The 15552-nt window shown below is 40.5% G+C and overlaps 1 protein-coding gene across 4 annotated transcripts in view; it reads left to right on the top strand.

The window, feature by feature from the left end:
- LOC141752229 (vacuole membrane protein 1-like) overlaps positions 1–15552 on the top strand; it is a 65708-nt gene that overhangs the window by 25775 nt on the left and 24381 nt on the right. For all 4 annotated transcript variants that reach the window (XM_074609967.1, XM_074609966.1, XM_074609969.1 and 1 more), the window contains 3 exons: positions 4184–4315; positions 13993–14073; positions 14434–14550. In XM_074609967.1, coding sequence (XP_074466068.1) covers positions 4184–4315; positions 13993–14073; positions 14434–14550 — 330 coding nt within the window. The remainder of the gene's footprint in view (positions 1–4183; positions 4316–13992; positions 14074–14433; positions 14551–15552) is intronic.

Raw genomic sequence — 15552 nt, 5'->3', positions numbered from 1 at the left:
ATATTTGATCAGCAGAGCCACGAGGAGGTGCAGAAGTCTAGTTTTCTTGAATTACAATATGCTGAAAGATTGTTATCGAATTTTTGCCTAATGATGCCTAAAACATTCTGCTTACCCCCACTTTAATACAAAGAATTACTTTAATCTTTTACATCTCCCTTTTTCTCCTTGCACTCAAATTTTTGAATCGCGGTTGATGACTTGTTCTTTTTTTTTTTTGCAATACCTCCACCAATGATCCAAATTTGCATACACACTATGCTTGCAAATATATTCATTGATAACTCACTTGCTTGGAAACCCCCAGCTCGTTGCAGTGAATTTCCCCCATGCAGTGTTGGTGGTTTCACACCTCTAACCAGCCTGGTGGCTTCTGAGAAAGATGAAATATTTTCAATCCATGGCCTTTTTTCAGAGCCAGAATAGAAATATTTTTTGCCACTTTATAGTAAAAATATATAAAAATAACACAGTGTGTTTCTGTTTAAAGCTTGGACTTAGACAAAGAACGGCCTTCTACCTCGGTGTTTAGTTACACTTAGACCGGGGCTCTGGTGGTTTATCAATGACTCACACATGTGTCAGAGTTACCATGAAACCGCTGAGAATGGCTTGTGCTACTGTCACACACACAGACACACACACACAGGACACATAAAAACACAACATGTGCCACAGTGATCTAGAAGTCACACTCCTCTATAGACTTCTCTGTAACGACAGTATCTTTTCACGTCCACTTTTACTGGCAGTTTGCTGTTTTTTATGAGAAAGGCAGAACCGCCAGACACTGAGAAAAGAGAACTTGGTCACAGCCTTGTGATATGACGTTAATCGTTCTTTGTTATCTGTTTCCCTGTTCTGCATAATGTGGAAGTGAGGGGGAAATACAGATCCTCAGCTTCTTCTTCACTACCAGGAGCTTTACAGGAACCAGGAAGCTTTTTACAATTTGTTCTCTACTATAATTGGCCCCCAGGCTTCCTTATTGTTCGTAATACATTAACTTACACACATACACACTTGCACATTTGTACTACAATACTTAAAGGCCTTTTATTGATGATGATGATGACTCCTTTACTACCGTCTAGCCCTAATATGAATCATTTTCTTTACATGCTAAATTAAATACTAATATTAATATCAGAGACTGACACTGTAATAAGTGATACTGCGATACTGTTATCCTCGCCTTTCATCCCGTCTAATGGCTTCATGTCATTATTTGAGACAATCTACATTTAGTGTGTGTGTGCAGACACACCGATCCTGTACGTAACAAAGGTTTACGTATCTGTATCTGTATATTTGATTTGTTGGTGCACTATGTTAGTTTTTCTGGCTTCAAACTGGAGTTACATTTTCTCTGAGCCAAGCTGCAGCCACACCATCAGCAGCACCATCCTCTGAGGTAGGACATAGGAGTCTGTGTTTGTGTGTGTGTGTGTGTGTGTGTGTGTGTGTGTGTGTGTGTGTGTGTGTGTGTGTGCGCCACCCAATCCCCTTGGATTCACCACCACCACACCCCTGTAACCCCAGCCCAGCATGGCCTCGGCTGAGGCTTGTCAGCTCTACAGTTGGAGACACCTGTTGCACCCACAGTTTCAAAGCACCCACGCCAGCATTCCTCCTCCTCCTGTCCAGCCTCCCATCTTCTGGATGCACTGGTGATGAGACGAGACATTCCCCTCCCCACCACCACTACCTCTTCTTCTCCTCCTCTCTCTTTTCTCTTTCCTCCTTTCTCCTTGTCTCTTTGTCTGTTCCCTCTTGAAGCCTCTCTGTCCACTACGGCAGCTCCCTTAAGTGCTCCACTTCAAACACCACCACTGTGCAGGTGGACGTCTTTCAGTGCCCCCTACACAAACACACACATAGGCGCGTGCACGCTCGCAAACAGAGGCAGAGCTATTGAATGGAGCAGCTGCCAGGGAGATTAGGGCACGTCTCCATTATGAGAGAAAACTGGCAGATTTCATCAAAGACTGCAGTGTTAACAAGAGAACAGGGTGTCCAGATTAAAGATGTAGTCTGCCAGGTTTTGGGATAGCACCGCCTCCTGAGAATGATTGTTTGGGCTTGTTGTCGCTGCCATGGTTGCTAACTACCCACTAATCATCTTCTGGCTCAGCCATCCAGCTACATACAAGTAATGTGGCTGTGATTAGTTAGTTATGTTCTTCTGCGAGAGAGATTGAAGCTGGGGTTTTGTGTGTGTTCCCCCTAAACAACTGAATTACAGTTCAAGAACTTCATTTTTTTCATTGCTGTGCATCATAGGCTGTCAGGCATGTATTGGGCCTTGAAGTCATCCGTATGCCATTTGTAATTGTAACTTACACTCACTGTATCCTCAGCATCTTCTCTCAACCCCCTTGCACCCCTACGCTCCCTCTGTGCCTGGAAACATTAAAGTAATGAGCTGTGAGCAACTCCAAAAACACTGCATTTCTTGGCGGCTGTTTTCATTGTATTAATTAAGTCTGTAGCCCTCACCCCCTCACCCCTCTCTCCCCCCCGTCCTCATGTTTTGGCGGTATGAACTTGGTGAACCGACCAAGTGCTGAGGATTTATTTCCCCCAAATCACTTCCGCTTTCTTCCTGTTAAGCTCCCCTCAATCACACAGGCTCCACCGCTTTATAGCTACAAGCTCCTTTTGGCTGTCAGATATTGATATCTTGGTTCCTTTTGACCCCCCTGGGCTTGTTAGCACTTCTTAAATTTTTCCAGAAACACTGCATTCCACATGTCCAAAGTAGAGTGGAACGGAGCAGTTAGCGGTGCAGCGTGTTGATATGCTGTTTAGAAGTGGCATCTGGTTTTTCACCTTCCCTGGGCCTGTGTTTTATGTATCCATGATCGTTTAATAATCTGTGGGATTTTCGTTCTCGTAAATCCTTTCCGTTTTATTCCCATTGAGTGCTCTGATCGCACAATCCCAGACGTCAAGCAGTGCAAGCTCCTTTGGATAGTGGATATTGATATTTTTGCTCCATTAACCCCCTAGGAACCACGGTAACATGGTTGTTAAAATAATTAGCATGATATTCAGAGAAATATAGCATTTTTACAACTGAACTACTCAATGGCTAATAAAAAAAACACAATTGAAAGCAATAAAATCAGCCACAGCAGGGCTCGACAGTAATGCTGTGTTCACATTACCAGCGACAGGCTACAAGTTATTTTCAATGGAAGCCAGTGACATGAAGTTACAAACTGACGTCCGACACTTGTCGTGACGAGCGTGACACACTACGAATATAGTTAAGCTGGTCTCAAGCAGCGCTCTAATGACGCAGTGAAGCGTCAACCATTTATATGTTTTTGTTTCACCCTAGCTGTTAGCTAGTTCCCAGTGCTGTTTAACGACAAAACTACGTCAACGAGCACTTGAGCAACACTTCAACGACGACTCGGCAACAATGTCGCTGGCCACGCTTGGCCGTTTTGTTGCTCGTAGTGTGAACATAGCTTAAGGGTTGCCAGGTTGCCGTTGACAACCATTTTTTGAGAAATCGGCAACCAATACTTGGCCTTTGGTTGCCAACAGCGGCGACCACTTTTTAACATATACAATATAGGGACAGCTAACAGCAAAACATGTTCCACGCTCTTCAGCTGTAAGTGAGAGGGGATTCAGCTGTGTAGTTTTTGAGGGATCTGTGAAGAACCATAACCAGGAATTGAGGACCCGTTAATTGATAACAAATTCTGTAAAGTATCAGATAAAACACAAGCTATAAATAATTTTGTTTGGTTACTGTAATAAAGCTTTTATTCTTTTATATTACATTTTTATTATTAAGCTGGCGTATAACAGCGTAGTATCTTAATTACTCAAAAAGGTGACTAAAGTGGCAGCCATATTTTCAGTTTCGGCAAGCAAAAGCATTTGTGTTGAGCCCTGCACAGCATCTAATATACAATTTAATCAAATTGATACAAATAAACAACCTGCACTGTACATAACAACGAACATTTCTCTCTCTCTTTCTTAAAGCTATGTTGAATTCAGGTTTATTGACGTGTTGGGACAGAAGCCCGTGTTGCCAAAACAATATACCGAAGCACATAACACCAGATGGTACTGTAAACAGTGAACTATGAACAGCTGAGCAGCAGTAATTAACAATCTCCGTATATGTGTCTGTGTGTCTGTGTTTCTGTGTGAGCAGGGTGCAGGTACGGCTATAGGAGAGCTCCCTCCCTACTTCATGGCCCGGGCGGCGCGGCTGTCTGGCGCCGACCCCGACGACGAGGACTACCAGAGGTTTGAGGAGATTCTGGACGAGACCCATTCCGCACAGGTGATACACCGCTCCCTGCATCATCTTCAGCCCCTTTATCACCCTGTTATCTAACCCCTCTCACACCCTCCTCTTTCTCCCTTTAACCCCCACAACGCTCATCAGGTAAAGCTATAATATAATAATAATAATAATATATTGGATTTATATAGCGCTTTATATTAATCTCAAAGACGCTATACATTTTACTTCACTTCATTCTCTTTTCTCTGCTGTTTTGCACTTGTGTACTTGTTCTGTATCACTCTTTTACCTTTATACTATTTCATTTCTTTTTTGGTTTTTGGGGTTTATTTATTTACACAGTTCTGGTATTTTTCAAAATTGCAATATCCCTGAAGTGAAATTTGATGTGCCATATTACCACACTGTACCCTGTGTGTATGTGTGTGAACTACCGACCAAGCCCCACCTCAGTGTCTCAACGGCACAGCGGGAATCAAGTGCTTTCACAACGTTATGACTAAGAGAACAGCGATGATGCACTCAAGTGAAATGTTCCTGCCATTTCCGGCCCTTCATTTTGAAATTCCCTGTGAAAAAAAAAGGTCTCATATCAAACATCCCTGCAAATGTTTCAACAATGCCTCACAGCTCATTGTAAATATTTATTTTTCCACCCTCTTGTGATTATGAATGGAGGAGGAGGACTGAGGGGAAACATGCGCGTGGTTTCGTAAAGGCTTTTCATCAGACCTGTCTGTCCTGACACAGTCCTCATCCTCAGGAATGCTTTTCTTTCTCCAACAGTGTGGGTCAAACAGTCAGACAGGTCAAGTGCAGCAAAACAACTGCATCCATAAATGATTTTGAACTTTACAACACACTCACTTACTCTTGTATTTGAAAATAAGCTGTAGCAGACTTAACCAGACTGTTAACAAGTACTTTCAGATTTTTTTTTATGGGGGTATCCCAGATATCAGGAGATTACTGAGTGATTTGGAGGAGTGTATGCATGCATACAGGATTAGTAACAGTACAGACATAGTTTAGATGTGAATCAAAGTCATGTTTGTGCATGTATTTGAAATGAGAAACAAGGGGAGAAAAGTTCATTCTATTGACTCATTTATTCTGATCTAGATGATGTTATTACATTGTATTGCAGGATGTACTGTTCTTCTTTCTGTCTGGATATGCCAAAAATGTCACCCCCCCCAGAAAATACTTTTTCCTGTTTATTTTAAAATGCCACCATATTCTCTCTCTGTAAGGTGTAAAACACATTTACACTGTTTGGATATAGATAGTATGCTTAATCCAAATTTTGATTATAGATTTTTTCTTCAGTCTCAGTTAAATCACTTACATCATGTTCTCTCCATTATTACATTCTGCCTCAACATCCTGTTCCATGAAAGAGCATGCCAAACAATGGAAAAATATATATTTTTTAAAAACTACTCATTACTAATTCCAGCCATTTGTTTTGAACAAATGGAAAAAATTGCCAGCAGGATTTCACTTGTTTCCAATGTTGTTTAAGCAAGTTGTTATCTTGAAACAGTTATGAAGTATGAAAATAATTATAATTTATTACAGCACTAAATCAGGGGTCCTCAAACAGGGGTCTGGGTACCACTGATGGGATCAGGTGGCAACCTTCGGTTCTGAAAAGTGAAGCCAATGTGGAAGTGCCTTAAACTTGCATTATCTCTAATAGCCAGCAGGGGGCGACTCCTCTGGTTGCAAAAAGAAGTCTGATTGCATAGAAGTCTATGAGAAAATGAGCCTACTTCTCACTTGATTTAGTACCTCAGTAAACATTGTAAACATGATTTTATGGTCTCAAACGCTAGATTCAAGTGATTGACCGGTTGCTGCCATAACATTTTGGTCGCCTAAAAATGTCTTATTCGGTGTTCGATTGTACTGAGCTCCACCCTCTTGTGTCACTTCTGGTTCCAAAAAAAACAAGATGGTGACTTCCAAAATGTTGAACTCGATGCTTCAAGTCCACAAACCAATGGGTGATGTCACGGTGACTACATCCACTTCTTATTTACAGTCAATGGTTGGGAAACCAGGGGTCGCCATAGTTACTGTGTATTTCCCTAGAAATGGTTTCACTTTGTCTTATCCCAATTCGAGAACTTACAAAAAAAATCCTCTATTGTGTGGAGATAGTTACACAAGTTAGTGACTTTGTTCTTTCCCTTTCTTCTCTCCCAGATCAACCTGTAAAGGATATATCACCAATTCATTATTGCATTCATTTCTAGTGGCAGATATTCCTTATTGCACTATTTTGTTGAGGATAAAACTTTGAACCATGTTGCAATTTCTGGCCACACATCACTGATGTCACTGTATTTATTTTGCCTTTGGCTCAGTCACTCACAAAACACACTCCCTGACGCTGTCCCTGCATTTCCTGCATCTCCTAAAATTGAATTGGGTAGACATTGGTCCACATAGCATGTTAAGCATCTCTTAATAAGATTTTTTTTCAAAGTATACAAGCATGTAAGTCCCTAGAAGCACTGAGTACTCATTGATGATACATTCAGCCCTGTAGATGTGCTGTGTGTGTAAATTGAGAATTTCCCTTCTAAAGATAAATATTGCCACAACCACTTTTTTTTCATTCATTATCAGCATAGTTGAACCAGCCCACGAACCGAAGTGACCTTTTGTCACAAGTGACCACTAATACTGAAACCGATTCAAGGAAGTCTCAAGAAAATGCAGTGAGAAGTATTCATGCTGCTGGTTAACAAGGGGCAGGGGTGCTGCACCTGCTGTAACTTCCACTGTTAGTAATGCTGCGGACAGCTGGGCAGGTTGGCACCAACAGCAGTCCTGGTGTTTGGACCACATGTGTGAGAGAGTGGAGCTCTGACATCACTTACTGATAGAGTGGCGCTTCCCACCGAAACTGCAAGAAAAGAGTAGAGACGGGGGGAAGAGCACGACAAGCGGGTATCTGCGTATCTTTTCCCAAACAAACCAACAGTGTGACGCAGGAGGAGCATCGGCTGTTCGTCTCGCATCCTTGCGAGAGCAGATTAGAAGTGACGCTGCATAGCCTTAGTCTCTCTCTCTCTCTCTCTCTCTCTCTCTCTCTCTCTGACATTGTTTCTTACTCTGTCCCTCTCTTCCTATGCTCTTATTCTTTCTCACGCACTCCGTTCGTCTCCCACTGTGCATTGCTCTCGCTCTCTCTCTCTGATGATATCTGGCAGACGCGTGTATGTATGTAATGTGTGCTCGTGTGATTGGACAGCATCTGGAGGCAGGTTGCTAGCACCGGCGAGGACCTGCCACATACGGAAACATTTTTTCTCTCACCAGGGCTTTTACCATTACTCGGATGTTCTCAGGGTTCCCTCTTTCACTCAAGGAGATCCCGCACCTCTCTGATTTTCACTTCCACCTTTTAAGGTGGACACGGAGGCATCTGCTGTGGATTTGTGTCAGAGTTTTTGATTGAAAGCTGAAAATCAATAGTGGTAGGCCAAAGTGGAAACAGACTCCACTGGGATTGGATCGGGGAAACTGGTATTGTTGTGTATCAGATAGGAAGTGGTCAAATTTTGTCCTCAAGGATGTGACCCCCTACAGACCTACCTCCCTCCAAACACGCTCAGACTCTCTCTCTCACACACACACACACACACCACCCTGTGGCAGCAGAGCTGGATTGAGATGCTGACTCCGTCCCCTCCGCTCAAGTCACTGAGGTTTGTAGGTGCCAGCAGTTTGACTTAAACCCAGTGGTATTTCTCCCAGCCTGCACGTGCCAACTTCCTGCCACAAGTGCACGTGATGCACAGCAGCAGAGCACTCTGGTTTTTTTTTTTTTTTCTCATTCATTCAACAGAGCTATTCAAGAATAATGAAGTCATGCCTTTTCTAACGGCTCCAGACGCTGATGTCATGAACATCAGCTTTTTTTCCCCTCTTAAATCTTTAGCTCAGTACGAGAGTGCGCGGTGTGCCGGAGAGGAATCCTCGGTATCGGCACAGACCGTCTCGGAGGATCCTGCGTGGATCGAGTCCATGACTGCTTGTAACTTGATAATGAAGTTATTTCCTGGCTTGTGTTTTTTTTTTCATCCGGCACGGAAGGGGTTAACAGGCTGTGAATTCTTGATTGCCAACTCCCAGGATTGTATCTCCTGTAACTCAAATCAGGGCCATCTGCGCTGGGCGTATGCCTGCCTTCCCCCCTGGCCTACTGCACTCAAAGGCTCTCTGTGCTGTGGTTTGCCCGGCCCCGTCACGTGACTTCTCTGAAAGTGCCCCCTCCCTCCTCCTCCCTCTTTATTTCCAGTAAACTGTTTGAAAGGAGGGGGGTGAGTCAGAGTAAAACCAGCTTCCCTTTAACCACAGCTTGTTAAAGAATTTGTCAACGTGGACTCAGGGGTGCATTTTTTTGTATATGTGTGTGTGTGTGTGTGTGTGAGTGTGTGCGCGCGTTTGGATAGATTTGAATGCGTAGCTTTTCTTTTTTCTTGAAAGGGGACTGTAGCATCTATTGCGTCAGGAGTCCTTAATCACTCCACTTCCTGTGCCAGAGAGAGCAGGCGCGGGCTTGTCAGGAGTTAATGAGATGAACTTTAGCCATCTTCGTGTCGGGGGGCTCGCGGCCGCTTCAGAGATGTGTGTCTTCTGTGTGAAAGACTTTCATTGAGAAAAAAAAAAGAAAACACAGAGAGAGGGAGAGAAAAAATGTGCGTGGGTGTTGACTTGTGTATAGGCTATGCATAGATTTTTCCTTGTCTGACACTTTAATTTTCCACATGGAGCAGAGTGCGTTGTCGCTGCCTGCTTTTTGTCTATGTTTGAACTCTGTACCCCATCAGCACCACCAAAGACTACTGAAAACAAAGTGTTTGCTTTGCCAACTTTTTCACAATGAAAAGTCCACTTTTTTCATTAGAGAACCCTCTGAGCGACTTTTCCGCAAATCCAAAACAAACAGATATGACATCGTACAATAATGCATTTCAGATGAAAAGCAAAGAAAACAAGTGTCACTATCATAGTTGATTATAAAACCTGACACTTGAAACATATCCTCTTTACAGTATATCAAGAGAATGTTAATTTTTTTGTGGTTGCTGTATCAAGTTCAGAAAACGATGTTCTCTTCGTGGATTTTTCTAATAACTGTCATCACCTGGCAACCGTAACCACAGATATTCACTAACTACCATGTTAAATGTAGAGTACAGTACATGCTCCCGTATTTATAGGCTAAGAGTCTTACTTTGCCATTCAATCAATAATCCAGGTGACATAATTCCATAAATGCTAATTTTGTGACAGAACACCGTGCTATTCCTCATGTATGACATTAATTTATCTACAATATATTTACTGCGATTAAACCAAAACAAATACAGTACATTTTTATGTTTGAAATGATGCATAGATTGCTGTATGTAAAATAAATTCCAAATATGTTCAATCATTTTTACTCAAAAATAGCACATGCTCATGAAACACATGGCTGTAAAGAGAGAGACAAACCCAGTAAAATGGGATTTCTGAGGAGCACTTGTGGTTTGCTTATTCAAATGAGGTATTGGGCAATCTGACTGTCAGAAGTATGGGGGGGGGGATCAAATGCGAGTATTGTTCCCTATTGTTCCCCGCCGAGCTCGGCTCCATGTGGGGTGACTGTGCAGACTGCGAGGAAAGCATCTGTGCCTAGCAGCCAAATCTGGAACCAAAACCTCCCCGGTTTTAATGACGCTGCACCCTTGACAAGATCTTACCAAATGTAATTGCTGCTAAGCCCAGCCCTGCAGGCCGGCGGTGACGGGGGTGGGGGGTGTAGGGGGGGGCGGCAGGCAGCCCTTGGCAAGCTGCCTGGCAAAGATGGTGATTTTCCATAAGCCGCCAACAACAGAGTCTGGATGTCTGAACCCCAGCCATCCAAGATAGACGCTTCCCCGGTTCAGAAATGCAGAATAGAGAGAGAGTCCAAGTACATAGTTCAACTATAGTAAATCACAGTGTCACAAGTTCACACACACCCTCCCCTCACCTCCTCGGGGACCCTTTGTTCACGCTGCTGTGATATTTTCATGCTCGCTCTCACTGCATGAGCCAATAGCACAACTACGGCACCTAATGTAAACGATACGTGTGTCATGATGTCATAAAATGAATGGGATTCACAGTCTCCATGGCACTAATTGCTTCTGCAGAGTTCTGTCCGCACCGCTACACCGGCAGTTGTCAGGTGTCCCTGGTCCAGACACAGTCCTCAGCGGTTCAGCTGTAAACCAACCATACACATTCCTTCCCTCCCTGTCTCCCACCAGCTGAGCAACTCACACACATGCACACACAAATACACACACGTATGCACACATGGGGACAGGCTCGAATTAAAACTACAGGCTAGTCCAAGGAGAAACCATCATGATTGGATGTCGGTGGAGGCAGAAATTCAAATTGTGAACCAATCGGATCCCGTGTCCCTTCGCTCCCCCCACCACAACCTTATTAGGCGACCTCCCGTGTCTCTCAAATTTCCTGTCCACTTGGCTGCACCCCGCAAAGAATGTCATCAGCACTGTACTGGTTTTGTTGACCATATTAGGTATGATCGAGTATTGCCAGCCCCCTCCCATGTCTCTTTTTTTTAAATTAATATGATGTTTGAGAAACTGAGGCCTTACTTTTTAAAAGAAAACATTTGTTTCTTCTCTGTTCATATGAATCAAATTAGTTTTTTTTCTTTTGTTTCTTTGTCAGGTGATTTTATGTTGTTTTAGGTGAGAAAAATATGCTTACAGTGGGTAAATCTACTTCACATACAGCAAACATCCAATAAGGATATTTAGACTTAAAATAATTACACAGACATGTAACTATTTCAAAAAATGCAATGGATGCATTTTTTGAAATACTTTGCTACATGAAAAACATCAGGAAAAATTATTAAAACATAAATGATTTGGTTCAGAAAAAATAAACTATTTTATAAATGCCTTAAGGTGAATGTTCCCTTTAATACAAAAATAATTATGTGTTCATATCAGTAGTCAATGTGAAAGAGTGTGTATTTTCTCCAAACGGAGGATATTTCATTATGGAACAAAAGCCTTCATATAATTCTTTATCAAAAATTGTATTTACAGTTATTCATTAATTAACTGTGAGGTTTTTACATTAAAAAACGAGTTTGAAGTTTAATCTGAAAGGCACAGAAGTATGCTTTTAATGTGAAACATCTACATAATTTCATAAAGCCAGTGCAAACTATAATAAACACATATTTGTTACAGTAGCAGACACAGATTTAAATTAAAGCGTTGAAATGTCTTATTTTTTTAGCATAATTCTGTTCAAGGATAAATTAAACATATATTTAATGATTTATTCTACAAATATTTATTTAGATACCAAAGAGACAGTGGTTGCTTATAAAGAGTTGTGTAAAACAAATGCTTCATTGAATATGACATAAATATAATAACTTTGATATATTGTGAACTTCACAGCCATAAATACAGTATTATTACAGTAATTACATAAACTTTGCAAATGAATAATCTTATTGTTTTTCAAGACAAAAGTGTAACAGCTTATGATAAAATGAGATTAGATCTGACAAATTTAGAAATAATAACGAATGAAAGCCGTTGTGCAGTTTTTGGCTGTAAAATCTATTACTACTGCCAACGGATCAAATTATTAACATGTTAAGGCCTACAAAATAAAAAATAAAAAATCTTACATCTAATATTTTGGAAAAAAAGCAATGATCTCAGTATATTTTATTATTATTTTAAGAGTTTCAATTTCCACAAAGAATCAAACAATTTCTGTACAAAAAACAATTAGTTTTAATTTAACAATTGCAAATGTAGCATGGTATGGAAGTAATCCTTTTATAAATTACCGAGATATTGAATGTGCCATCCAGAAATATGAAAGGTCCTGGATCAGTGGTTTCCTTTGCATTCCCACTGTGTTCCCAGAACTAGTTTACGTAAAATCCAAACAGATTAAGGCTCCTCTTCCCAGAAAAGGTATATTGGGGAAAAATCTATGTCATTGCAGTGAAAAGAAGCTTTTGTGAAGCTGTCAGGAGGGATAGGGCAAGACCAGGAGAGAAAAGCAAGAATTTGTGAGTCACTGGAATGACCAAAGTCTGTTCGCTTGTTCACACATTCCCAGTGACAATAGATTTAATAAACTAGTACTATAGGTGTTAGATACAAACACGCTAAAACCAATTTATCACTTTCCTAGAATGAAGAATGAAGAGTCTTGTAATTCTTTTAGAATATGTGGCAGGTGAATCAGTGCATTTTAGCTGTAAACTTCATGATATTTATGTTGGCAGGACTCTTATAAATTTAGCTCAGGACCTAATTTAATTGTGATACTCACATTTTTCATTTAAACATTTAAATAAATACATTTTCCCTCTAACAAATTGTTTATTATTAGGTGAGTAAATGTTTTTTTGTGATAGATATACACAATCAGGCAACTTTCCCTCACCAAGAGTTCCTCATCACTTATACTTTTCACATTTTTTTTTGTAAATGTGGATAAATTAGAATAAAAACTGTGTAAATATTTTAAAAAGTATATGTTTAGGTATTGTGTTTTAGAGATTTTTATCATTTAAAATGAAGCACTGAAACTTGGAAGAGTTTAGAAACACAAATCCTAAGATTTAGCCACTGAAAATCACTCAGTGCATATTCCATTACAAATATATGTATTTTCAAGTTCAAAACAGTTTGCACAGCTGTGCATCTAATTTCTAAGGATGTTATTATCCCATTTGTCAGTCGTTATCTTGCTCAATAATTGATGACAACTTTTTGTTGAGGGCACATTTACAGGATGTAGAAAATCTCCTCCTGTCGCAGCTGCTCCTTCTTTGCATTTATTTAAAAACAAGCAGAGATAGAAAAATAAAAAGCAGGCTATTCACTCATTTTTCGTTTCATTTGGACACCAATATGTTTTTAGATATAAAATGGAAAGATTTAATGTCAGTGCATAGGCAATAATTTGTGAATAAACTGAAACATGAATATTCAGAGTTGAAGGAGAAATCCTAAAAGCAGATCTTTGATTATAGGCTGTTATCCCAAATTGAGATATTATCCTAATTTTGTATTTTTGTTTTAATGTGGCTTTTGAACGGATTTCAAAGCATATATTAAAATCGCTTCAAAAACAACATTCCAGCTGGCTGCACACATTTATTTCACACACCTCTGTGATATTCCCTCTTCCACAGAAAGGCTTAGAAAAACACTGAAGAAACTCTTCTCTCTAATTTGCTCTTAATACATTTAAAAAATAAAAAGTTTCAGTTGCCCAATTAATTATTTGAATACAAACAAATTTACTAATCAATCTGAAATTTGCCAGAAATTAATTGTGAATAATTTATCATGTGAAATAGAAATCATTAACAATCATTTTAAGCTGTTGAATGTGTCAGTATTTATAAAGACAGTGTGATATTTATCTATTAGAAGCTCTACAACAATAATTACAAGAATAAAAGTGATGTTTTGCAGTTTGCTGTTTAGTAAAAATCTGTGAAGCAGGTTTGAGATGTCTCCTGTAAATAAAGCAATGTCTGTATTATGTGTACACTATGTGATCAGTGTCAGCTGAACATCAGCAAGTGTCTAGTGGAAATCTAATCACACCTTTTTCCCACTTCTGCTCTTTTTCAGGACTTTGCCAGCCGAGCAAAAGTAGCAGTGCAGAAACTCATCCAGAGGGTCGGCTTCTTTGGGATTTTAGTCTGCGCTTCTGTAAGTCAAATCACACAGAAACCTTTTTATTCTATAAAATATTCTTCACCCACATTGTGGCATTTAAACCGTTTAAATAATTCATGTTCACATTGGTATTGACGTATTGACGTGTGTGTATTATGCAAAGGAAAAGTCACTTCTGAACTGTTCAACATATGAACAAAAAAATTGGTTTTATGAAATGTACACTTGACAAATATCAGATATTCTCATATCACTTCTGTGGGTGTACCTGTAGAATACAAATGTAAGAAATTTAAATATTGTGCTACACTGTTTCATGCACTTTCTCTATATGATTTGTTTTGTATTTCTTGATAATATCAAGTCTAATCATCTCTGTTGTTTTTCCCCCAGATTCCAAATCCCTTGTTTGACCTGGCAGGAATAACATGTGGACATTTTTTGGTTCCCTTCTGGACTTTTTTTGGTGCAACTCTTATTGGGAAAGCAGTCATCAAAATGCACATTCAGGTGAGCTGCAGTTAAATAATACACATCCACTTAAATAATGCCAGGGTTGATTTTTATTTTCCAAATATGAGAATATAGTTGAGACTTGTGTACAGTAAAGCACACGTTCACAGCGCTGGATATGTAGTGCTTGTTTTGTTCCTTTTCTAGAGAAACAGCTAAACTTATTTCTGCCAAAGTTTGAGATTTGCTTGAAGGAGAAGTGTGTTAGATAATGAATCACACTCATGCATAAGCTCAGCATCTCTGTGCTGTATTCAGTTGGTAGTAAGGAGGCCATTTTGTGCAGTCAAAGTAGGGGGAGTCAACCATTTTGTGATCACAGCTGCAGCACCCCCAGTGCATTGTACAGTAGACCGGGCAGACGACAGCAGATTGAGAATTTATGGGAAAGTAAAAGATACATCCCTAACCCTTGAATAAGAAAGTGCTGTTCGGAGTCTTGGCATCACAAACGTTTCTTATAATCCTGGAAAATCCTCAATTTGCGTCCAGGAATTTGCAGTATGTCTGTGATTACCGTCAGGGGCTCGACTTTCTGTTTTCTTAGCAAACGTTTGGAATTTGCTCACTGTGATTCACAGAGGAAGGGTTAAAAGCAAAGCTTGGCCTCATTCCTTATCATACGCGGAAAGCATTGTCCTGCACCAAACTGAGAAAAAAACGTGTGGGGGGCCTAGTGAGCGCAAGCTAAAGCTGATAAACATTGTCTGTGGGAGGTGATGGAGAAAGAGAGAGGGAGAGATGGGGGGGGGAATGGGAGGGAAGGAGGGGGTTGCATGCATGGCACTCACAGTACCAGATTACACGCAGGGGTCCCCAGGGCCCCCAATGACAGAGGTGCGTCCCTCCCTTGCTCACGGAAAGAAAGACTTCACCCAGCTCTCCGGCATGTCTAGGGGCCCCAATCTCTCCTGTAGCTGCTTGGTTTAATTTTCTTCAAGCTCAGGTTTTGCTTCTAATGCAAATGATTCAGTAGTTTACTGCGTGTGAGCAGAAAAC

Source organism: Sebastes fasciatus, chromosome 16 (assembly GCF_043250625.1).
Source record: "Sebastes fasciatus isolate fSebFas1 chromosome 16, fSebFas1.pri, whole genome shotgun sequence".
Lineage (NCBI taxonomy): Eukaryota > Metazoa > Chordata > Actinopteri > Perciformes > Sebastidae > Sebastes > Sebastes fasciatus.
Note: the sequence above shows the minus strand (reverse complement) of the source record. Positions and strands in the feature narration are given on the sequence as shown.